The 26,635-nt window shown below is 39.7% G+C and overlaps 1 protein-coding gene across 1 annotated transcript in view; it reads left to right on the top strand.

Moving 5' to 3' along the window:
- Positions 1–26,635, top strand: part of FNDC3B (fibronectin type III domain containing 3B) — a 208,635-nt gene that overhangs the window by 113,033 nt on the left and 68,967 nt on the right. The window contains exons 6-7 of the mRNA XM_057411515.1: positions 473–763; positions 21,158–21,216. Coding sequence (XP_057267498.1) covers positions 473–763; positions 21,158–21,216 — 350 coding nt within the window. The remainder of the gene's footprint in view (positions 1–472; positions 764–21,157; positions 21,217–26,635) is intronic.

Raw genomic sequence — 26,635 nt, 5'->3', positions numbered from 1 at the left:
TGAAGTCTATTTATACTGGGAAATTAAATTGCATGTAATCACTGGTGGGAGCTTGAAACCAGGGCATCTCAGCTTATTCTGTCCAGTCAGGTGCTGGGGAACAAACGGCTAAATTGCTGTGAGCTTCTGAAGGCTTTTTCCTAAATAGCAGTCTCCCTGGATCTTTGCTTGAAATCTGTGTCCTTTGAAACACTAAGACTAAAAATAGGAAAAACTATCACCCTAATTGCTGTATTTTACACATCCAAAGAGTTATGATATCCTACCAGCAAAGGAGCATGCTTAAAAAATTGTCAATCCTTCAGAGAAGTTTTCTTAAGAAAAAAAATTGGTTTGCTGTAAAATCTGACAACAGGAAAATCTGGAGTCATTTAATTTAGAGATGGTCAGGAATTCGAGTTTCTGAAAAAAAAAAAAAAAAATCAGTGATTTTGTCATTCTGAGTTAATGTGGGTGAATTCTTCTGTTCCAGAAATCATACCACTATATGGGATGTCCAGCTATATTACCAGGGAAGATCAGTACAGCAAACCACAGCACAAAAAACTCAAAGACAGGCAGATTGATCGCCAAAACCGTCTGAATAGTCCTCCTTCATCCATCTACAAAAGCCATATAGGCAGCTGCCCAACTGTATATAATGGTTATGCAAAGAGTCACAATGGAGCAAGCAGTGGAGGTGGCGGCGGGGGGGCTCCAGTAGTAAAGAAGCCGGAACGCAGAGCAAGAAGCAGCCCAAAGTCAAATGAACAAGACCCACATGGTAAAGACAGTTTTATTTATTTTTAATTCCTTTTTATTGCACCTTTCCGGCTTATGACTGCCTGTATTCGGATTTAGTAACTAAGCCAAAAAACACTGCCACCCACACATAAAGACAGTGTTAATACAGTGTGAACTTAACTATAAACGTTGAGCTTGCTATACTATATTTGTTTTGTAAGATGAACTTGTTGCCTCCCCATCTTTCTTGACTACTCTCTGCTAGATGCAGCATCATTCTCTTTTTATCTGTTGGACAGAAGTGCCTTTTATGGCCAAGTTCTCGGTTTTATTTTACATTTCATACCAGTGTTCTTGGCTCTTCACAAAAATCTTTACAGGCAGTTGAGCTGTAACCAAAACCTGACTACTAGATATTGCTACTTTGCATCTCCTGGGTAAATGTAGTAAACTTATTAGAAACCTTAGAGATACTTGCTGAAAAAAGCAAGATTGTTTATGTGAAAGTTCAGTGTAAATATGGTTAGTTGAAACAGAAGAATTTTGACAAAAAATTGGTTAATCTTAGCCACTGGAATTAGTAGTCAAATAAGTCTGTCTACTTTTGAAATAATGTCCTTCAGCATTTTCAGAGGCATGCCATTTAAAAATTTGAAACTTTATAGTAAAACATTAAGTTATTCATCTAATTAAATTTCATTTATCATGACCCATTCTGTACATAGCCAGTTCTACCTATATTTAGCTCAGTAACTTGTTATAATATGTTAATACTTCTCGGCCTTTCTCTTCTCTGCCTGTCTCTTTGCTGACTGCTAAAGCTGCTGCTTGCTGAACAAACTTTTATGTAACAAGCAAGCTTAGGCCCAGCACATCTAGGTTATTTAGAATCACAGAATCACAGAATCCTAAGGGTTGGAAGGGACCTCAAAAGATCATCTAGTCCAACCCCCCTGCAAGAGCAGGATAACCTAGAGTACATCACACAGGAACTTGTCCAGGTGGGCCTTGAATATCTCCAACGTAGGAGACTCCACAACCCCCCTGGGCAACCTGTTCCAGTGCTCTGTCACTCTCACAGTAAAGAAATTTTTCCTGATGTTCACATGGAACCTCCTATGCTCCAGTTTACACCCCTTGCCCCTTGTCCTATCACTGGACATCGCTGAAAAAAACCTAGCTCCATCATCCTGACACTCACCCTTTACATATCTGTAAACATTGATGAGGTCACCCCTCAGTCTCCTCTTCTCCAAGCTAAAGAGTCCCAGCTCCCTCAGCCTTTCCTCTTAAGGGAGATGTTCCATTCCCTTAATCATCTTTGTGGCTCTGCACTGGACTCTTTCAAGCAATTCCCTGTCCTTCTTGAACTGAGGGGCCCAGAACTGGACACAGTATTCCAGATGAGGCCTCACCAAGACAGAGTAGAGGGGGAGGAGAACCTCTCTTGACCTACTAACAACACCCTTTGTAATGCACCCTAGGATGCCATTGGCCTTCTTGGCCACAAGGGCACATTGCTGGCTCATGGTCATCGTCCTATCCACCAGGACCCCAGGGTCCCTTTCCCCTTCATTACTGTCCAGCAGGTCAGCCCCCAACCTGTACTGGCACATGGGGTTGTTCTTCCCCAGATGCAAGACTCTACACTTGCCCTTGTTGAATTTCATCAAGTTCCTCTCCGCCCAGCTCTCCAGCCTGTCAAGGTCTCGCTGAATGGCAACACAGCCCTCTGGTGTGTCAGCCACTCCTCCCAGTTTAGTATCATCAGCGAACTTGCTGAGGGTACATTCAGTTCCCTCATCCAGGTCGTTGATGAAAATATTAAACAGCACTGGTCCCAGCACCGACCCCGAGGGACTCCATAATGTGGCACACTTTGAAACCATTTGCGTAAATTTATGTATACAACATAAAACATAGGCTTTCTGTTACCTATATATTGTGTGTATTTATTTGGTGTGTACTTTTACTTGTGAGACCTGAGATAAATACTCATGAAAAGTAGCTTAATTGATAGCTGAAGGGGGGAAAAAATGCTGCTGGCATGGTAAGGAATGAGAACTTGCAGCCGTGCTTTGGGGTCTTTAGAATTGGCAAGGAGCTGTATTTAGGAATGCTTTCATTCAAGAAAATGAATCACTGCATTAGACTTCCTGATTATGTCGTGTCAGTCAGCTTATATGACCTTTAATATTCTTATTTATGTTTAGCTATTTTTATTTTCTCTAGTTCATGGTGGGATACATGAGGTGCTTGGGAGCACCTTCATGGAAGACCTGGAATAAAGTATAGCATCGGCTTAAGAGCTGAACCGCTCAATGTAGCTTCAGTAGGTACCGAGTCAGCATGTATGATCAGATTTAATTTGAAAGCATTAGTTTGAGGGTTTCTTGAAACCCTTGTGTTTGTCTAATCTTTTTCTCTTGGTGTAGTCTTCTGTGCTCCAGCTAACGAGCATGAGCGCTCTTAAAATGACTTGGTGAAGTTAGGGCAATGGTGCATCCAGTCTGTCAGCCAGAGAATGCCTTAAAACTGGAACAGCAAGTGACAAGAGTCTTCCCCCAGACTGTGGAAAAAGTTCATAAGAGGAGAAGGTGGAAATAAGCATCAGTTGTCCCACCCTCTTGATAAATCCAGCTCACTCGTGTTTTAAAAATAGGTTCTGCATCTGCGCCCGAAGATGGCAGCTCATCCCACTGTCAGACTGCTCTACAGAGGATACATGGCCAAAGCAGGAATAGGAGAATTTTCTTCATATTAAAAGAAATGAAAAATACTGTGGGCTCAAATTTGAGGCTTTTCACATCAAAGCCTATTCTTATACATGTATACCTATACGCATATTTCTGCAGAAAGGTTGTCACAGAGCTTTTGTAAGGAATCTCTCCAAACAATGCCCTAAAATAAGTTCCCACTTGATATTTATTAGCTCCTAATTAGACGCAGGACATTTTACCTTCTCTGTTTCTTCTTGAATTATTTGGGGTTTTATTGATTGATGCCTGATATCATGGCCATGCAGGTAAATTGGGGTGAGAGTTAAAAGCAGTCTGGGAACAGTTGATGATTTTTACTCATGTTGCTAAGATGACAGTGTGTTTGGAATAGCCAAGAAAAGGAATGTGTCAGAAACAACAAGCAGGAAATGCATTTAAACTTACACATTCCGTGGGTGTGTATCAGTTCAAACCTGCTAATAGTTAAAAAATTTACAGTGCTATGTGGCTGCTTCCAAAATTGCTGAATAGCCTGGAAAAACTATTATTTATATATATATAAAATACATAAGGAATAAGAGTATTTAGAAAACTTGTAAGATGCAAGTAGGAAATGTGATTTAGAGTAAAACAAAGTGAAGCAGAACTAGAGGGTTTATTTGCATGCATTTCTTAGTTGGGATTGTGATGTGTTTTCTAGTATATCATTTCATATTTGGTTGGGGTTTGTGTGTGTGTGTAATAGTAGCTGGCATGCTTACTTCAGGTGGTTGGATGTCAGAGCAATCCAGTGTGCCAGCTCCTGACAAGCTGCTGTCACCGAAACGGTCTTGCTGCTGCGCTGCCTGCCAGGGAGCGGGCTTTGGGAGCCCTGTACACAGCCGGGGCAGGCACTTGCACAGCCTGAGTTTTGGACTGGGCTTTTCGGAAGCAAAGCATTGGAAGCTGCCTTGGTGCTGGGAGCATGGGTAGGAGCTTGCCACTGGCAGATGGCATCTCGCCCAGTACTGGGTATGCACCGGCAGTCCCAGCCACTCCTGAGCCAACGCTTTGAAAGGCAATTTGAATGTCTGTTTTAATCGGTGGAGGAACATGATCTGCACAGTGTGATGGGGAGGCGGAATATAGGCATTTCTTTCCTTGGATCTGCTACCCCTGTATTCAAGCAAATGGTTGTCCTGCTTCTTGTTTCTTGGTAGTAATTTCCTTGAGGGGCGTGTTGCTCCTTACTGAGCACCGTTTTTATAGAGTACTGTAACATTAATATTGAAGAAAATGTCCTGTGTACAATGCAAGGACAGCTACACTTTTTTTCCCTGAAAAGGTTTGGTGTAAATCAAAGGGCATGAGATATTTAAGTTAACAATGTACATTTCCATCAAAACATACACTCACTGCATGTATTATCTTCATAACATTTCAGTAAGTAGTCAAGGAAAATTCTGCCATATGTCAATAATTTACTGTCTCCTTCCAATATTAAAAGAACCAGGGGTTTCTTGAAAAGCTGATTCAGCACTGATGGAATAAATGGGGTGGTAACATCATCCGCAGTACTAAAATAAAGGACTCTAGAGTACTCTTGGTTCCATCACCTCTTTAGTTGTGTATCCAGCACATACTCCTCTATGCCACTCTGTGCTATGTACAGCGTAATGGTAAAAATGCGTTGGTGGTTCTATTATGCTAGCCCTATAACATAGCATCACAACCTCTTTTTGTTGGGAAATTGCAATTTCATTGTGGGAATATAAGTGCAATTCCTCTACCCTTTTTCATGGCCAGAATTGTGTCTTTATACTGGGAGGTGCTCTTGTAAATAAAGATTTTTAGTTATGTTGGATGCTGGAAATATATATTTTAAGGCAAAAAAAAAGGAAAAGTGATGGCTTATAATTGTCTGAAAAGTTAGCAACTATTCTAAGTGATAGGATGGGTGGCTTCTTGTACAGGCTGGAAACTTGGAAGTGTGATGTAGGGATTCTGATTTAAAATCCCATACAGTAGCTCTTCTGCAGAGCTGTTTTAAAAACTGAATGGGAGATGAGGGAGCCAGGTTGATTTTTGTTTTATTTTAATGAAGGAGCCTTGCCATGTATAAAGAGCTGTAAGAGGAAATCCTGTCCCATTCATGCTGTCCTTTATGAATTTCAGTCTGAGTCACTTCCTTCTTATGCACTCAGTGGTTCACTTCTTGGTCATGTAGTGATCTGGTAGTTTGAGATGTTTTGTGTGTGGCTGCAAGTACTGTGGGAACATAAGCAGTTTTGAGCATTCTTACAATACTTTTGCTAATAAAACATCTTTTTTCCTTCAAATGAGATAAAATCTTTCTTTTTTTTTTTTCTAATTCTCATTGAAGTTTGAAGAACCTAAGATAGCCAAAACTAAAACACTTGAAATGGGTAAAAGTAGAAAGCAGCAGATGGATTGTTATGTGCATCCTGTCCAGGAGCTGGGTGGGTGCTGGGAACTGAATAAACAGACCTAGTCTGGGCAGGGAGGCAGTGCTGGGGTGGAGGGGGTTGCATATAACTTTATGTAAATGTTCCATAAAGAATGGGTTTTTTTCATGGTGATTTGAGAAGATTTGTCCCTACTGGGTCAGAGCAGAGGCCTGTCTAGCTCAGTGGTCTCTTTTCAGCAGGTGATGGAGATGCTGCTAGGGGACAGCCTGCAAGCCCAGCCCCGCTCCCTGCTCCAGAGCTGCTGGGCACGACAGAGGGTTTAGTCATGCTGTGTCCTTTGTAGACCTATTGTCTGCGCACTTGTCTAACTCTTGTTTTGAAAAGCAGACTTGCTTTTCTGATCTGCAAAGCAAGGAAAGTTGACTTAGTGTCTGCTTTGCTTCTCTGAGCAGCTGGTTCCTTCCATGTGGCATTGGCATTCTTTACATATGGAGAAGGGAGAAAAAGGGATTAGAATGATTTAATAGTTTGAAGAGTTGCTGTCGACTATACATAGATCATAAACTTCTGTAGTACCGTTGTCACATGTATATAACCAGCTTAAAAACTCAAAAGATGTTGCTTTTCTGATCTTGTGCACTGAAGCAGCCTTCAGGTACTCCCAGAAGTGAAAACCATTGCTTTGTATTCCTGTCTGCATTGCGGATAGATGTTTCTCAGATGATGTGGCTAGCTCTGTGTGCTCACTTCTTTGAGGTGAATGGTTCAAGAACACATGGAAAATTGGCATAGCACAGGACATTCTAACTATGGTGCTTTTAATTTAACAGTGTTTTAAATGCACTGAACTCTGCAAACCAGCAGTTCTGAAATGAAGAAGTAAATCTGACTGGTATGGCTAGCCTGGGCTGATGCTGCCAAGAACTGGTACCAGCAAGTATCCCTGAGCTGTGTGGGGTTTTGCTCTGCAGGGTTTTGCTCTGCAAGCTGCTGGTACATGACACAGAGTGGGTGACAGTGTATGAAAAAATAGAGCTGACACTTTCTTGATACAACCTTATCCTGCTATCTCCCTCTCTCTCTTTTTTTATGACATTTAAATATATTTAGGAAAAGGGGGGGGGGAGGGGGGGGCTATTTCCTTTTTCAATTGAATCAAGTTGTTTTGTTGGTTTGTTGGGGTTTTGAGGTTTTTTTGTTGGTTTTGGGTCTTGGTGGGGGTTTTGTTTGTTTGGTTTTTTTTTTGTTGTTGTTGTTTGGTTGTTTTGGTTGTTTTTAATCCAGAGTGTGTGAATTAAAGGAAAATTGAGGGAGCTGTGATTCAATGCAGACAGGAATCAGGTGAAGTTCCTCTACTTACTCACTCTAGATCCTGTCAATTCTTCTCTATTTTGGTCCTGAATCTGCTTTGAAAGCTTATTGGGTCATATATTATGTATGTATGTACATTTTATCCTATAGATTTGAAAGTTTAAAAGACTAATTTCATCACTTCTGGTCCATGTGTGCAGAGAAGCTGAGAAACAAAAACTTCACGCGTTCTTTTAGCCAGGTACTGATGATTTGGTACATATTAATAAACACCTGTGTTATACTGATTTAGAAATGTTCTGTGAACAAAATTTATCGTAAATGGTTCTGCTGACATACAAAATACTCCTGTGCAGGTGCAGCTTCCCTGGTTTCTCAAGGAATGTATTTGCTTCTATTTAACTTGATTGTCTCCTGAAGACAACCCATCAAAACTGTCACACTGATTTTATTAGGAACGTGGAAAAAAACACTCTGAATGCTAAAATACATCTCTCAGGCTATGTGAATTTTAGCATTATACCAAGTAATGTAAATAATATTTAATGGAAACAGAGATGTGTTGAATCTTGTGAGTATAGATCAGCATCATGTATGAAATCTTAATAGTATTACTATTGCTACTGCATTTTTAGTAGTTTTAGGAAATAATACTACTCGGCTTAGTTGTTTAGCTTTGTATCTGATTAGAAATATATCTTGTGTGTGTGCATGCTCTTTTTAAAAAAAAAAAAGTTTTAATAAGTGAAAGGAAATAGGATGCATTAATTAAGGCACGAGTCTGAACTTGAGAAACCGCAGTTAATTTGTGACACCAGGGAATTTCCAGTGTGATATTCTCGTGTCTTGACCTTATCTGTCACATCATGACTGAGCTTGTGGATTTTTTTTTTTTCTACTTGGAAATATGCCTGCTTCTTAAACATTCTTTATCTTTTGTATTTTCTCTAAAATAGTAGGCTGTGAAATTGCTCATCCAGGCAGAAAACAAAATGGCTATGAGGGCACGTAGATTCTTTACCAAAGAATATTTAATTGTCACATAAAGTTACCACTTAAGTGAGCTCTATGTAGACTGATTAATATATTAGAAAAATACTGACATTATGTAGGGTTCAGTCGAAGTCCATTCCCAAGGTCATGTAAATCTGTATGCATATAAGAATTTATTCAGATCAAGCTTAATTTATGACTTCTCTTCAGCAAAAAGAATTACTAAAATGTTTATCCAGCACCACCAAGAAAAACACTGTGTTGAGGGAGAAAAACAAACCTCAGTTTCCTCTGCTGTCTTGAAACTTGACTTGCATCATGGGGCTTCGATGGAGAAAGGTGAAAGCTAAATATCTCAAGTGGTGCTGAAAAGCATCTCCAAGTCCAGTGCTAATGTATTCTTTCCCTCAGCCATTGCTTTGCCCAGCTGCAAACCCAGCAGTGTTTTGCTTTGAGGTGCCTGTGGGTCATGCCTTTTAGTGCATCTTGACCAACTCTTTCCTAGACATCCTCTGTGTGCAAAATAATTTCCAAGAGTTTACAGCCTGTGAAATCTTGCCTGAATGTTGGAATGTCACTAGCATGGTGGTGTTCTCCTGCTATATCCATTCTGCAGGAGCAAAACCAGTTTATGGGAAGCCTGAATATCATGGCTGTCCTACCTTCTTTCACACCATGTTGGTTCATTCTGTCTGTTTTTTACTTTGGTAGCAGAGTCCTGCAGGCTGGGGCAGGGAGAGGGGCAGCCACACTCTATATTTATGCACTTCTCTTGAAAGAACCAGCTTCATAACTTAGGCACCAGAAGTTGTTAAGATATTTTCTTCATCGGCTAAATGGGAGCATCACTTAATTTAGGTGCACAATATTCTCCCATCTTCAATGTCAGCTACTTTTAAATGAGTCAAACTTGGTTTTATCCAGACTTTTTGTAACTGGAAATGTGAACAAAACATCAGGGTAGCTGTGGATACATGTGATCCAGCACAGTTATAAGCTATTCTGAGAGTTGGTCTCTTGGGCACCCAAGGCTCTGAGGCATAAAGAGGCAGAATGGGTGACCACAATTCTGGTGACATTCTTCTGTCTTGTCACAAAAGCTCAGACAAAATAAACCTTAGTTGAAGCTCCTTAAACTTCGTAAGTGTGCCAGGCTGCTAGAAATACAGCTCAAAGTCCACATGGGAAAGCGTAGGGCATATCTAGTAAAGAGTGGAGAGATCTGGATCCAGGACTCTCCTTTGACCTTACTGGTAACTTAAAAACACCTTTGATAGTGACTGGAGTTTTTCCCCGAGGCTTTTTTCACAATCCCAACCAACTCCTATAGACTGATGTTTTTTTTGTCATCTGCTTGCGTACCTCCCTTGTCTCATTTTGCCAGCAGCACCTCCTTGGCAGGGGGAGTTGGATAAGCTATCTGCTCCCTGATTTATCAGGAAGTCAGTGCTGAATGACGTAAGGCACAACGTGTTCCCCCAGAGGATCTTCATATTATCTCAAGAATTTGCTGTTTCTGCTGCAACTGGCAGTCAAATCCAGAAGACTGAGTCTTTTTTCTATCAGTTTACATAATTTAGAGATATCCAACCAACAGAAAAAAAACACCCCATAATAAGTACATTTTCTTCCTGCTCAAATGCTCAGTGATTAAATATCTGTGCTGGGGAGAAGAGTTACACAAAGGTCTCAGAGCTTCAGAGCAAGATAAACAGTGTATTCTCATCAGTTAAGAGGAGATAACGTGGACCACCAACAAAGGACGGAAACTATGCTTCCCTTATTTGGCAATATCTGGGACATTGAGCCAAAAGGGAGAGAGGGCATTTATAGGGAAGAGGTAGAAGAACATTTCCTCCCTCTGGAGTATAAAAAATAAAATACCTTTAAGTGTAATAATTTAGTGAACAACCCTGATTTGTATACCCAGATGTTCTGAACAGTGTCCATCTGTATATTCATCTGGATTTGCAAAGGCGGTGAAATGAAACTTTGTGTCCCACTGAAGTTAATGTCATTTGTTTATCTAACTCTTTTTAGCTGTGCTTCAAAACCCATCAGTTAGTTTTCCTTTTCTGAGGAAGGCTGGAATTTGATTTCAAAAGTTTTTATGAACTTCACTCTATTTTCTTTTTTTGAGTTTTTTCTGGGATTTGGGTTGAGGGTTTTTTTTTTAATTATCAAGTCCTGTCCCCCCTCCATTTGGTTTTCATATTTTTTTGTTGTTTGAGGGGTTTTGTGTGTGTGTATGTGTGTGTGTCTTTTGGGGTTTTTTGTTTTCTTCTGTAGGGAGCTGTGCTCAGAGGCAGCTGCTTTGATTTACTGTGATTCTTGTGACTTTTGCCTGAATTTCATCTTGACAATGAAATCCAGATTGGGTTGAAATTCCTGTAGCTTTGCTGAAGCCTTCCCAGCGAGCTGTAATCAGGTGGATATTTCTGCAAACTATTTTAAATGTTTGGAAAGATTCTCAGTGGCAAAACTGGTTGTGCAAATATCCAGATTGTATTTTGCCCTTGTTCCATATAGGGCTGCTAATTGCACAGGGAGATTTTCCAGCTCACTAGTAGTGAATTGGTACAGACATGATAGGTCAGGGTTTTTTTTTAACATTCTTGGCATTTCACAGGCATGGGAGGGCACTGATAACATCAGGTCAGCATCTTCTTACTTTCAAGTTGTAGGAATGTAGCACCTGATATTTGTTAAATGTTCTGTTTAATATAATTCTAGCTCATATACAGTTCATTATTCAGATTTGACTGCAAAACAGTTTAGGCTGGAATTAGTAAATTGATTGTTGTCTGTCACGAGGGAAAGAAGTTATTTCTGTTCTGCTATCAGTTTATAGGTGTTTGAGTTGGTTTAAAGGGTGGGTTGGAAGCTCTTAGTCTTCCCCATCTCTGAGTGGAAAGAAAGAAATGTTCCTTGATTTCCTGGATTACTGTGATCTCCTCCACCAGTCATTGCAATCTGATTATCTCATAGTTTTCATCTGGAAAAAAGAGGTCACTAATTTGCATTGCTAACAAAAAAGCTAGGTTGGGGTTCATTCAAAAAATGTTGTGACTCTGCAGCCATCCAGTAGGTTGACACTGGAAAATCCATCATACTGTTGTAGCACACTCAGTGGCTTTACAAGGTTCATTGCCAAAGAGGTTGTTAATTTTGGCTGAGGAGCTTTGTTTAATCCCAGCCGAGTGTGGAGGTCCCATGGAGTCTGTTTTGGCTCTGCTGTCTGATTGTTTTTCTGTGCAAATATGCAGTTTTGCAGGTTATTTTGATAGATTTGTGTTTGATCAGGAAAATGCTGTTATTGTGTATAATGGGCAGATTAGCAAAGGCTTTTATTGGCCATTTTTCATATGGTCATAATTTTGAAGGTGAGGACAAAGTAAGTTTTATTTGGGTTCAGTACTGATACAGTTGTCCCCCTGTACTGGAGATAGTACTTCAGAGAAAATGATTTCCAGTCATCATGGGACTGCAGTCACCCTAAACTGGTGACACTGGAGACTTGTCAAAGTCCGTGTTTGACAGGGATTGTGTTTTCCACCTCAGTTCTTAAAGGGTGTGAGGGTCACCTCTGCCATGGGAGGATCTGCTGTGTCCGTCTCAGGAATGACACCAAAGACTGATGGAGACAAAAGCATGACCACGCTGGCTGCTGCTTCTCAGGCTGGTGGTGAGATGCAGTGGAGCCATCAGTGACCCAGTTAGGAAGAGAAGACTGTAATTTTTGTTGCTGTCAAACTTGTGCTTTTTATCAGTGTAAGAAGTCGCGAGACTCCTTTCACTGTTCGTATTTGTAGGGCTAAGGCTCTCGCTTTGCCTAGCAGCTGAGAGTCAGTTGCCATGATTGAAGGGAGCCTTTTGTTTCCAAGAGGAAATCTTGCCTCTGTAAATGCCAGATAATGTCATTTCACAGCTGGCATCAAACATCCTTTTGAGTCGCTTGTTGAGGCCTTTTACATTTTAAGAAGTGTGGGTATTTTGGCTGCCCAGTTGGGCATCCCCTCCTCCTCCCTTGGGCTGGAGAAACCTTTAGGGCTTTTATGACCATGTCACCTGTGACCACGTGGAGTAATAATAATAGTAAGCTGGTGATCTTTGCAAAAGTTACTTCTCCTTTTGGATGATCAGACTGAGAGGCTGACAGAGGCTGCCATGTCAGGTTGTACTCTGGCTCTTGAATACTAGTGAAGGCTGGACAGGCAATCACAAGGAATGAGGAGAACCAAGAAAGGGGGAAGATGCAGCAATAGAAAAATAAATGAAAGAAATTAAGGGTAAGGCATCCCAATTATCGTAGAAAATTGAGACAGTTTTGAAGAACTTCATTGTGTCTAGGAAAAGATTAGTGTCTGCTGGCAAAGTTTGTAGTGGGAATGAAGCGTCAGACTTTCATCTAGAAAGGGAGTCAGGAGCTCCAGAAGAATTTCAGGAGGGCCTTTCAGTCTCCTTGTCAAATAAAAAATTCTTATTGTTAGAAATGAAAGGCTCTAATGGCACAAGAACAGGCAAAGTTACATATCCAAGCAAATCAGAAATGACAGAGAAAAGACAGTCAGGAAAGAAGAGAGGTAATATTTTTTTTTAAATGAAGAAAACCAAATTATTTCACTTATATTGTAACAGTTCTCTCAGCTGTCCTTAGGTACCTTCCTGCACCTTAAGCAAGGTGCATGAAGGAATGATGATCGATTAAAATAATTCCGTATTTGAAAGGATTGAAGTGTTTTGGAGAACTGCAGTGTGCTTACAGGGTAGTGGTATCTAATGCTCATATAGAAGGGATGAGACTAGAGAAGAACAACTTATTTTCAAAGTCTGCTTGATCTAACTGGTGGCATTCAGCTGCTGCCCTTTCTGGTGCAAATTCAGCATACAACCCGTGAAGCAGTTCTGTATGTCCCTCCTGGGGCCAAAAGGTGAGCCTTTTCTAACTCTGGTATGAGAAGAGTAACATCTGTGTCTACCTGGAGAGGCTCAAGAATTTTAGCTGCAAAGGTTCAACCATGTTAATAGATGTCACACATATGAGGATTTCTCAGAATAAGGAGACACTACCACACAGCATATCTCCACCTCTTTCTGGATGCTCGCCTGCCTGCTCAAAAAAAGTTATCTGTGCCAGCATAACTTAGAAGCATGCTCTGAAATTGCAACCTGTAGTATTTAAATTATTCTAGTAAAAATCAGCAGAATTGTAAATAATTAGTTTTGGTTATCTACTTTTGTATGATTCAGCTATGCCATTTTTAAAAGTGTATTGACAAGAAGACAGAGGGGTGGCCGCTGCCTGCCAGCCCTTGTTTACTTGCAAAGCTTTTGCTGTCTTCTCAAACCCACATAGCTTGTGGGCTGTGCCTAGAGAATAGCAGAAGGGTAGCTGCTGAAAATAAAGTAAAAATATTTTGACACAGAAGATAAGCATAAGCAAGTTAAAAGTACAAAAGAGAGCGCTCCAGGAAGAGATCATGTGTGTAAGCAGTTTGTTGTTCCATCACATTCAGCTTGGGCTTTCTCTGTTTCTTTGGGTTATGTCATTGTTTAGTTTGGTTTTCCTTCAAAACCAGCCAGCTGCAGCCATATGCAGTGCATTGCGTCTGTTATCTTCTTGGAGAGATGTACAAAGTGCTTTTTTAAGATGTAAAATGTATGTGATGGAGATGGGGGGGGGGGTTGCTGTATTTAACTAAGAAAGCCCTTTTCTGCCTTCTGATGGACCGACTGTGTTCACAGTAGGAATTCACTCAGATCTTTAGCCAATAAAGTAGGAGTTGTTATTGCTATCTTCCTGCAGTAGCAGCAAAGAAGCAGAAAATAACAAACCCAATATGTCACTTACACTCCGTTTGTCCCTTGCATCCAGCATTTCATTTCCCTTATGGGTTACTACTGATCTTATTTAACTTGCTTCATCCCAACTGAAAATATACATCAAAACAATATTGGGGGACAGGGAAGATTGAATGTACTTACATTTATTTGTAAAATACATTGTAGCAGAAGTAACTTCATTACATGTATCTGAGTGCTTCCACAGCTGCTTGATGTGAAAACATCTAATGCTTATCCATGTGATAGTGGGTGTCTACTGTTTAAGAAGTATGGCTTGAAGCAGGGGCAGATGGGAATTTGCACTCCAGGTATTTTAGAGTATCCTGCCCAAACAGCAGAATACTGAAACAGCCAAGGTAAAACTCGCAGGTTAATAGATATGGACTATGGCCAGGACATCTCTGAAACACATGATTAAATTCATGCCTAAATTACAGTGGTGTTGGTGCAAACACTTCACTTGCTTTATGTCCCAGTGAGTCAGGATACCTAGAGATGTATTTTCTTTTTAATTACTTTGAGATCTGGAAATGTAAGTTTCTGGGGTTTGTCCAGGGTTTGTTTTGTTTACCTTCTGTTGTTTAGGGAGTGGCTTGATTTTTTTTTTTTTGCTAGCTGCATATGATTTGTTCTTTAAGGTCAAATACTGAAAGATAAGTTTATAGACAACAAGTAATGCATTTTAGCAGAAGAATTCAGATAGCAACAGTGGGAAATTTTTTAGAAATGAAAACCTTCCGTGAGATGCTCATGCCCAGCAATTTTTTAAGAATGAGAACATGTTTCAACAATTGAATCTTTTCTTGATGTTGGATGACATCTGTCTCTTTACCTTGGGCATGGAGCTGCAGTCTTGTTTATTGCTGGTGTTTTTATTAACTGTCATGTAATTAGCAGAAATATTTAATATTTAGGAATCTCATCTGGGTATTTTTAGGGGTAATTAATATTTTTCCTTAGTGTATTACATTTTAGCATGTTGTGGTTGACTGTTCTGGATATAAATATTTCTGTCTCAAAGGGCTGCCCCTTTTTGTCCATTGTGGAAGTGGTGCCAAGAAAAGTTGCATAGGACATCATGTGTTCACTGCGATGCTGGATTTGCTCTTCCCAGTATTACATCTGTAGCCAGCACATAGCCCTGCAGTTTATCCGTGACCTTGCCCTGCCCTGTGCTGCATCCCTGGCAAACTGTAAAGATGCGTCAAACTGAGTAAGGCAGAAATCTGGGTCTAATTTTATTCAATATTTTCATTAAGAACTCAAAGGATGAATTAGGGTTGATGCCTATTAAATTATAGTCCATATCAGCTCTGATACAGGAGAGTGCTTGGTGAGTTAAGGGGGAGGGAAGGAGGAGAAGACAGGAGAGCTCAAATGGCCTTGAAAGAAAGTGATCATGACATTGAGCAAAATACTACGTTTCAGCCAGTCCTTCCCAAACCCGTTTTTTTTTTTTACTATATGGTAGTTCTTCCCAATAGTTCTGGGAGGTATAGTAAGCTACAAAAAGCAAGATTCAAGTTACTCTGTAGACAAAGAGTAACAACAGTTGCTCCTTGGTGCTGCTAGGGCCTCTGATGGAGTATGGTGGCCAGGGCTGGTACCACATCTTCAGGAGGATGGAGACCAATTTAAAAAACATTGCGGAGGACAGCAGTAAGCAGAATCTGTGATCTGATAAATAGAGGTATGGAAGAAATGAGCTTGCTTCGTTCAAAAATAATAAGTGCCTTCAAGTAGGTGAAAGGTTGGTGGTGAGCAAAGAAAGTGGTGATGAGCTCACCAGTGGTGAATGTGCAGGAAAGAAGTAATTTATCGTGCAGCAGGGAAAGCTGAGATAATCTGCCCAGTGATGAGGGGAGTTAGATGTTGTGGTAGATTGCTTAGCCAAGGAAGTTTTGAGATTGTCACGGTCTCAGGGTGGGAGATTTTTGTTTGTTTGTTTGGTTTGTTTTGTTTTTCTTAAAAAGGGCTAGGCAGACATCCCTAAGGAATGGTTTAGATATAGATGATTATGTTTCAGTGTAGGAGGATGGACTCCATGACTGTGTCCCATCTCCTCCAGTCTTGCTTTCTATGACTCAGCTGCAGTATGGAATCTGCAGGTTTAGGTTTGTTCCTGCAAGAGCTTTTAATATATATTTCTATAATTCTCTGAAATTAAAGTCTGTATGTGTTTTTCTTTGTGTCTGAAGTTTTAACACTGGCAGGCAGTTCTCAAAGGAGCTGGACTGTGTACTGAATTCATTTTCTTGAGTGTTGTAGGTTGTACAGTACGTGACTGATAAAAGATCATTCCTAGCGTTAAGGCCAGTCACAGCCCAAATAAATCTGGAACAAATTCTGAGAAAGCATGTCATGTTATGACTGGCATATCTGTGAGCATGGAGCTCTGCTTGAGAATTAGACTAGAAGTTTGCAAAGTGCTAGTGCTGATGTCACTCCCTTGGAATTGAAAGGCTTTTGAAACAGTAAATATTTCTGTGGCCAGAAGCTAAGTCTTGAGCCGGACCTATTCCTCTCTGTGAAGGAAGGAATGCAGAGCAAATCTAAAATGTGTATTTGCAATGGGAAAATCGTAATTAGTTTAGAGCTTTTAGCTATTTCAAAGCATTTACATACACAGCTGCTGTTCATGCAAGTGTGAAAACTATTCATGGAAACTTCAAACTCACCTTGAAATGACAAGTAATTTTTTTTCCTATTTTTTAAAGCTGTGCTTGGTGTTCAGAAGTATGGTTGGAAAGGACTGAAAATTATGTTTGTACTCTACGTGCAGAAAGGAACATAGACACAGACTAATGGAAACATATAATAAAAGGCTTTAGTTCAGAATGACTTAACATTGAAACCTTATTAGCATCAAACAGCTGCTAGGAAAATGTTTTGAGTTTTAGTGGCATTTACTCTTGGTTTTATCTGTGGAGTTTTGGTTATGACCCAAAACTCTGAAAAAAAGAGAGATGACCAAACTACAAACTTAAATGTTCGGATTTTATAGCTGGCTTCTCTGCTACAAAAGGTTAATCTGAAATACTGTATCCAAATAACCCACAAGGAATTAGAACCTAATGCTGTAGCTAGGGACAGTTACAATAGCTTTTAGACACTGAGATCTACAGAATAACTGAGATTTTTGTAGTGTCCCTCAGAGGACCCCATTGAGCATTCACAAGGAATTCATCCCCACCCCCAGCTTCCTCCTAGTTGGAAGAGGTTTGCCATGACAGATGTGGGGAACAGATGTTGAGAGGAAAAGTTATAATGGGACAATGACCTGAAGTGTTAGTTGGGCTCTTCCTTGACGTGACTGAACTTGTGTTCCCGATGACAAAGGAGGAAAGCAGCGTGTATCCACTGCTTGTTTCTGCAAGCCCCAGTGTTAATGCTGGGAGAGTTGACATAGAGCTTTTATGTGTTCATGTCAGATACTCTGTGCTCAGTTAGCTGAGGATGAGAGAGGAAGGGACAAAGATTTAAAAGCAAATGAGCTGTGTGTTATTCAAGGACAGTTAGCACAAAGCGGGTGAATCACCCACCACCTTTCCTGGACAGCTGTAGGTAGTTTTTTCTGAATTTTAGTCTCCTGTTTTACATAAGGATTTCCTCTTTCCTTCTTCCTGTTCTTTCCCATCTCTTCACCACTGCACCTGTGATGTCTGGGAGATGTTCATGTTCCTTGTCCCTAACTGCTCCAGTGAGCTAGTCTAGTAGAAGGGTCCTCAATGGCTGATGAGTAACAATAATAGTGAGCTAGGAAAAAGGGCCTTTAGAGCATATAGGATTTTTTTATCCCCCCCCCCCCCCCCCCCCCCATTCTTTTCTATTTCAGAAGGATTTCAGGTTTTTGTTGGCTTGAGAGAAAGATGTTGAGCTTCATATTTAACTTGTTATGAGAGGGGTTGGCAGGTAAGACTACTGGGGAGGGACTCAGAACATGTCCTCTTCACTTTAGCTTAGTTTAGCTCAGGAGGCTGTGAATAATAATTATATTTATTACCAAAAGCAGATCAACTATCCATAGAAGCCTGAGAATTTTTTCTAGCTCTTGGAATGGGAAACTAAGTATTTGAAATACTGTAATAAGGTGACAACTCTGTGAGCTACTTTCTCTCAAAAAAGCTTGGCTTCAGTTTTATTAACAAGTTTTTCCATGGGGCACTTTTGTGCTGTTTTTTTCCTAATTTTCAGAGGTTGGGCTTGATGACCTCTCTTGAGGTCCCCTTCCAACCTGAGCTATTAGCTGGTGCTATTATAGACACCATTCATGTATATTTACTGCTTCCTGTATTTAATGTTACATTTACTCATATTTTCATAGGGCATTGCCTATTCATGGTGGGTTTTGTTTCAAATTCAGTGGGAAGCTCAAAGTCATACACTGTCCTTTCCATACAGTTCTGTTCTTTCTTTGCTGTTTTTCTTGTAAAATGATTCATGGCATTAGCAAATCAGCAACACAGGTTGCATCGGCTCTGTAGGTGTGAAGAGGTTGGAGTGTGCTGCATGTGCAAGTGACCACAGGGGAGGTTTAGCATGGGGGGATATCTGGCATAGTTGGTCAGCATATCTGCAACATCTGACCCATATTATTCTTTAGAGAATGTGATGAAGCACCCATTCATATATGTATATATATTATTCATCAACTTCAATTCTTAATTTATTTGCACTCACAATGTCACCTTAGGTGTGTGTATGTCCCGCTACCTCTTTCCCGGTCCCCAAAATCTTTGAGGACATTTCTATTCTTCCACTTCAAGATTACCTAAATAAACTCTTTGTGACATAAATGTCCAAATTGTCCACATAAATGTCCATGTGTCCTTAATAACCCCAGATTTCAGTCTGTCTGGTACTCAGAGCCTTCTCCTTTTGAATAAGCCATATATTTGGGGAGCTAATATAAAAGATATCCTTTGTAGGACTTTTCATTGAAGAGTCTGATTAAAGTACATTGTTATTATTGTTATTATTATTGGTTTTATTATTTGGTTTATTATTATTTATTTGCTGAGTATATCCAACTCCCTTAGGTCTTAAAAGTCAGTTCCTGTATTTGGAGCAGTTTGAACCCTCAACCCTAACCTGTGAGGGTCAGAGGACTTAGTTACTGTACAAAGCAATCATTTTTCGTGGGAGCTGGAAGTGAGATTTCTTTGGGCTTCAGGGTTTGTTTTCCTCCCCTGCTTAGTGTAGCAGAGATAGCATCCTTGCTAGAAAGCAGAGAGAAGAAAGAAAATTCAGTCCACATGTTTAGGATTTAAGATTGAGAGTGATTCACGCTTAGCTTCTGGGGATTGTAATTAGGGGTGACATAATAACCATAAACTTTCAATAAAATAGTAGCAGCATTTTAGTTACGCTCTATAGCTGCAGAAGCTGCTTCTGATTAACATCCCTTCGAGATAAGCCTACAGGACCTCCGCAGTTTTCAGATCTGGATCCAGGCTCTTGTGGCACAGTCCTACTTCTGTACTGATGCTGAAGGGAACCCTGAATTCTGAAACACCCCCGACTTTAGTAACATTTTCACTTGGATCAGCATGTCAAGCTTTTCCTTTGCCATTTTAGACCATCTGTGTAGTTTTCAAGTCAGTATTGTTATACTGCCTAAATCCTGCCAGTTTATACACTTGACAATACACTCTAGGGTTATCTAATGTGGAAAAAAAACAATCATGCTATCCTCCTCTTCTCCTGAATTATTACTAATCCTTTTCCAAGTGGCTGAGACTAAAAGGAATCCAGGAATGCATGAAGCAGGAGATTTGTCATTCCCACTCCACACCAAGGTGCATTCTTGCAGGGAGAGATGGGCATTTACACTGGAGTTCTGCCATCAGCATTCAGCCAATTCTAGTTTTTGGCAGCCAAGCACATGGAATTTTGAAAAAGATGTACTTTTTTTAAAGCAGGTCACAGACAAAAATAAAGACACATTCTTGGGCTGCGAGAAGTAGGTCAGGCTTGGGGGAATCATTTGCGAAAGCTGTTGACCTATCTTACCAGTTTTTCTTTATGTTCTTTGCTTTCTATGCCAAATCTGTATGCTTTTTATAAAGAGCTCATTTTGCTTTAGATATGATGTATTCTTCTGCTTTGGTGAGCAAACTTTTTACAATAACATTTAAAAAAAAAAAAGGTAAAAGAAATACAGAAAAAAATATTTTCCTAGTTTTCCATTAGAGGATACTGTAGTGGAAAGTGAGGCCTCTCTGTGCTGCAGTCCAAAAGGAATAAAGCTGCTTTGTGTCACCTCATTACTCTAAGCTAATGTTTCATCCCAATATCCAAAGACTTTGGCTGGATGGACGGATAGGATGGGGAAAAGGCTGATTTTACTGCTCAGACAATTACTTCTGCATCGCCTTCATTGCTCAATTAATCTGTCTGTTTTAGGGGAAGTATTTTGCACCCTGTCCAGTGACAATGCTGTGTAGCCCCTGCAAGAGCTGCTGTACCAGGCACAAGGCTCAGGCAAGGAGGATGAATTACTGCTTGCTGGTCATCTGAATTATCCTCACATGACTTTATTACTTCTAGAGTTGAAAGGTGGCTGTTAAGAGTTTTGAGCATTACACAGTAACAGCATTAAGAATAGGTAGCAGTAGGGTGGGTGCCAGGGCTTGGTGCAGGCACCCTGCGCCCCTTGACTGGGCTTCCCCAGCATGGGTTGAGGATGCTCATCCTCTCCAGTACTGTTGCTCTGGCAAGCAGGCAGATGGTACAGCACTGCAGCCAAAGGAGTAAGGGTGTGTTTGATTAACAAACAAGGACCAGGTTCAGCAGTATCTGAGCTGTAAAAAACCCTGGGTTGCTTCTGTGTCTGAGCTTTGGAAACAGGATGCTCTGTAAAAGCAAGTCCCAGTTAATAACATTGTGGAGGACACCTCTACAAATAATCCCCCCTCTCTGAATATCTGCAATTACTGGAAGTTTAATTTCCTCCTTTTTCTATTTTAATTTTTTTTTTAATATTAATTGATGTAACTGTGTAGCTTAAATTCACGAGAGCAAAACAGCCAATGCGCATGTGCAGGTAATGTCTGTCACCTGTTTATGAATTCCTGAAGAATTACTGACATAGCTGGTGTTTTTGTTTAATTTTGGTAATTTATTTTTCTTCCTATTTCTACATTCTCTCTTTTACAGAATTTGATTCAGAAACAAAAAGGGTTCAGGACATTCTTTCTGGAATGGAGAAACCACAGGTATGTGAGAAGTTGCTTGTGTCACAACATACTGGTGATTTCACAGAGGATCACCCCTGAATTTTTTCATTAGTAGATTGTTGCCTCTGTAGATACCTAACTCATTTCCCTAGGATATAAATTTGAAGCATCTCTTGTGCTTGTGGGTATTTGTGGGCTCTGTTCACTGCAGGAATGGCACCAGTTGCTTGTTTCTAGAGGACAACTCCCAGAATTCATTTGGTTCCCCACCGTGATGGGGAACCCAGTGCACTGGGGTGATTGACATAGCTCTTCCCTGGGTTTAATTTTATTTGTCATGAGCAATTTATGTCTGTAATCATGATTAAATTAAGATTATTCTATTATTTAATGGCAATTACTATATTCTACGTTTATCTGAGCCATAAAAGCACGTGAATTGTAATGGAATTGAGTCACCATCTAAATAACCATAATGCTGGGTATGACCACAGTCAGGTAAGGTTATTAATAAATCTGGTTGCAAGACCTTTGAATGTGATGGTTTTCTAGTTTGGTGTGTCAAAGGCAGAATAGCATTGTGTATCTAAATGAACTGTTTAAACAAGCACTGGATGAAGCAGTCACGGGGCAGAGGGAGATGGTTGTGCTTTGGGAGTTCTGTCTCTGTTGCTTTGTCTTTCTCTGTTGAGGTAGAAGGCTAGTAAACAAGCAAATTAAGAAAAACAGTTGGAAAGCTCACCTAAAGACGGATTCAACAGTGGATGATGGAATGATATTCTGCAGTTGGAGCATGAGAAGATATCTATTCATTGGATGCAGAAGCAGCAGAGCCCAGGGAAATGCAGGCATGAGCATGGACTGAGTTTTATTTTTAGGTTCTGTTCTCTTGGATGCCTTTGTTCTGAAGAAATACAAAAGATGGTTGGTCTTAAGTTGCTCAGTCAGTAGGTGTTAGCATCTACAGTGTAGTAGCATCTATAGGAGCAGGTTCAAAGGCAACCGGAATATAAACCAGGCCTGCAGAGGTGATAAATACCAGAAGGCTACAGCTGGAGTTTCTGTTTGCAAGAAGGAAAGTTGCTTTACTTATTGCAGAAAAAGTGATAATACTAATCTGAAGACTTGAGAGAAGAGTTTCTGGTAGATCAGAAGGGAAGAAAGTGCACTTTGACAGAATTAGGCTAGTTTATTTTACAGAGTCAGTTAATATTTTTGTACTGAGAGCTACCTAAATGTTTCTCAGCTGGTAAAATGCCACAGCTAGATGTCTTTGACAAAGATCTAGAGAGCTGACAAGAAAAATTAGTTATTTCATACTTCTATCTATAGAGGTAGGGAGAGAAGCTATTTGAGTAGTTTGCAGAATTCTGAGCTCTGCGCAATTAGAATTATGGTAACCAAAGTGTTTAAAGCAGAGGGGAGCAAAATGAAAAATAAACAAAAGTATTTTTGTAAATTTTGTAGATTTGAATAATTTTAAAAATAGGATATTTTTTATTTTTTAGTTTTTTAGTGTTTTGTGTTTTTTTTAATCTAAATTCTAGTTCCATATTAAAAACATTTAATGAGAAGATGCTGAGGGTTATCTCTCTTTGACATTTGTGAGTAATTGAACTCATAGGAGTCTCGCAAACCATTAATTGCTAGGAATGATTATGTATGTGTGTAGCCAATATTACATCTGATAGAAATATATTATTCGTAAATTGTCTGCTGGGCTGTGTTTCTTGATGAGCCTTGTGCATATATGAACAAAAAATAAAAATTTCAACAATTTATAGAAAAACAATCGCGTGGAAAGAAATGAGGCAGCTGAAATGGGAGGACACAGAGCAGTAAGTTCGTGGCAGGTGAAGTGATGTTGTGCCTGCAGCACATGGCTTTGATGCCAGTGGTTTGGAAACCATCTGAAGGGATTATCCCCCTGAGCAACTCCTGCGAGAGAATCTGCAGCCGCAGTATCACTTGGAGGTGTCTTTAATCTAGCTTGTCCATGTACTTCTATGTGACAAAGTCTCTCTCACCTTTCAAAGTACAAACTAGACACATTTTTTTAATTACTAATTTATAGAAAGTCTGTTTTTTATGATAGATGTTGTTACCTGCTTGAGAGACATGCAACCAAACTGTAAATTTAATTGTATTTTTATCCCTTTGACAGCAGAATTTTTTAAAGAAGCCTTTTGCATTTTCCCCCTATGTTTTTATTTAAAATAAAACATTTTTAATTTGTTTTATTGCAAAGTAAGCAGTCCCTAAAACAAATACATCAGTGAGGAAAAGGAAACTTTATAATGGGTTTCTGAAGTGGCTGGGGGCAACATCGCTGTATGCAATAGCGTGGCTGCCAAGTGGCTCAGGGGGCATCACCTCCCATGGGGAAACATGATGCACAGAGTTGGAGCTCGGGCATTAGTTTGACTCTCCAAAAGGCAGTTTGCTCCCACTGACTTGCTCTGCAGTGAAAGTCATATTTAATCATTAGGATTTTTGCCTAAAATTGCAGGATTAGAGCCACAGTTTAAAAGCAAAATCTAGACCTGGTAATAACAGTGAATTCATTTGACCCATAAGTCTTTCAAACGTTGCCCTCCAGGGAGTAAATGAATGTTGCTTGCAGTGTAGTTCTCACACATACAATAAAGCCCCAAACCACACGATGCCTGTGAATGTTAACCCAGAATTTGAAAGATAATGAAAGTTATGCAGAAACATTGTTCATTACCTGAAAGACAGGAAGGGCCAATATTCATCGGTCTTGTAACCTTATTAGAGTAGTGCAGGAGCTGGATTCTTTCCCAGGGGCTTTTATAATTATTTACATCACCGAGTTTTGATAGCGTAGAAAGTAAGCATTTTCTGTGTAAACTGAGAAGTTTTCAGAAACTAATTAACTGCACTTTTCACCAGATATACAAAACTCCTTGTGGGAGAATCTTTTGTTAGGTCTCAGCTAAAAGGCCAAGCCAGTCCTGTTCAAAGCGAGCACAGCAATTCTGGGGACAGATGAGACAGGCTGGAATAACAAGAAAGTAGCGCAAAGGTTTATCTGCCTAACCTGTGAAGAGGTGCTCTGGCTGCTCGTATTTTGGTTGGATGGAATTAGGGCACCATTAATGAATGCTTATGTTTGCATGTTCAGTAGTGCCATTGAGCTCACTATCATGATGTTAGCTGTGCTATTCCTTACAGCATGGATAGGGCTGGTCCAGATCTGTTCAGTGTTTTTTGGTAAATGTTTGTTTTGCCATGTGTAAGCAAGAAAAGTTAGAGTTAAAGGTACTGAGCTGGTTTTCCAGTGTTGGCTTGTTATTCTCAGACTATCATAACCCTATTTTATTTAAATTAAATTTTTACAGCAAAACTAGTGCTTCCAGCTCCAGTTAGGAGTTCCTTTGTAAAGTTAAGTGATATCTTTGGCAATTAAATCAGATACTGGAAAGATATGTCTTTGGCTGATAAACATGATACAGTATCAAGCCTGTTAGTTGGTGAGAAGCACGCATACACGTAATCATAGAATCATAGAATGGTTTGGGTTGGAAAGGACCTTAAGATCATCTTGTTTCAGCCCCTGTGCCATGAGCAGGTATGCCTTACACTAGACCATATTGACCAAGGCTGTGTCCAACGTGGCCTTGAACACTGCCAAGGATGGAGCATTTACCAGTTCTTTGAGCATCCTGTTCCAGTGTCTCATGACCCTCACAGTAAATAACTTCTTCCTTATATCTAACCTGAATTTCCCTTGTTTAAGTTTAAACCTATTGCCCCTTGTCCTGTTGTTACATTACCCCTTGTCCTGTCATTACAGCTGAGAACAAATCTATACCCAGTACTTGTGCTGATGTGCACAGTATTATTCTGCTTCCTATAGAAGTATATAGATTTGCGTTTTCCGACTCTATCATGCAGATAGTGACCCCTCACTTGCTTTGCTACACTTTCTGTATGTACTCAGTGCAGCTAAGAATTGTATTTAATGATTTCTGGTGTTTATTTTTAAACCTGCCCCAGCTGTTACTGTGTTCATACCACCACGAAGGCAGGCCAGAAGCCACTCTGTATCAGTAAGAAATTAATGGTATAGCTGGGAAGGCTTATATCAGCTGGGTTTGGACTTCTATAATCTGCATGGAAATGTCTGCACACTGACTTCAGAATAATAGTCTAACAGTTTCTAGCAGTTAGTCTGTAATGTGCTTTCTCTTGATTTAAGACAGTGTAGAAGACCTAACTTTTTACAGATTTCTAAAGTTCATGAAAGGCCATAGCTTTTGCCATACGCAGAATATATACGTGTGTCTTTGTGAGTAGTCATAGAGAAAAACATTTCAATAGAACATTGGCAGGATATCATGCTTCCAGCTCCAAGTCTGTCTGAATTTATGAAAAACAATTATGCAAGCATATTTCCATAATAAAAGAAACTGTGTGTTGACGGGCTGAGCTGGTGTAGTAATAATGTATGTTTTAAAGAAAAGGTCTCTTTGGATCTTACTATCCAGTTTTCTGATCAAAATATTGTTTACAATATAGATTTTTAGCTCTAAGTATCTTTGTCACAATTTCATTCGCATACATATGCAAATACGTATCTCAAAAATGTAACTTATCTGTCTTATTTGGATCATTCTGGGTTCTTATGAAGTATCTAATCCAGTATTGGTGTTCACTGGTCCAAGTTTATGAAGCAAACATTAGTTTTGTAGCATCAGAAAAATGTGGCTAGAGGAAGAAATCACATGAAAATTCATACAAGAATTTGCATATTTTAAAAAAATGCTTGATACCACTTAAAACTTCTTGCCTTACAACTTGTTTTTCACATTAGGTTGAACAGGTTTTCTTTTCAGCAAGACTTAATTGTGCTGCTATAAATTAAAATCTTCAAGAGCATGGTGTTTGAGTTAAGATGAGAGATTTTGTGGCGTCACCTACTTCTCTGTCTGTTAAAAACAGATATATTACTTGCTCAGAAGGAATTTGTGTGATATATGGGTATCGCACACAACAGTTGCTGTGCTCTTTAGCTGGAAGCAGTGTGTTTTCATGTGAGAAGCTGTTCTGTGATTCTGTGATTCAGAAACTGGATTTGTAAACAAGCATTCCCTGAAAGCTGATGGCTTATATTTTATTACCAAATCATTTATGGGTAAGGTGTTTCAATTGTTTCAAGAAAAGTGTAGGAAATATGTAACTAAGCACCTGCATCATTTATCTTACACCTTCTGAAATAACATTTTGCTCTCTGTGTTAGAGAAATCTGTTAAAATGATAGAACTACTGAAATTTGACCTGTAGGAAAAATGGATAAAGAATATAAAACCTTGTGCATTGATTCCTCCTCATGGAGGCTAGCTAAAACCATTTTCTTTACATTTTCACTACAATTAAGAAAGAAAAATGTAGTTGTTTTCATTACTAAAAGTGGAGAGTTTGTGGTAGAGAGCCA

The sequence above is a fragment of the Pezoporus wallicus genome, unplaced genomic scaffold (genome assembly GCF_028554395.1).
Source record: "Pezoporus wallicus isolate ANWC-B61680 ecotype Strahan unplaced genomic scaffold, APGP_CSIRO_Pwel_v1 contig_6899, whole genome shotgun sequence".
Taxonomy (NCBI): domain Eukaryota; kingdom Metazoa; phylum Chordata; class Aves; order Psittaciformes; family Psittacidae; genus Pezoporus; species Pezoporus wallicus.
This window is presented reverse-complemented; position numbering and strand designations above follow the sequence as displayed.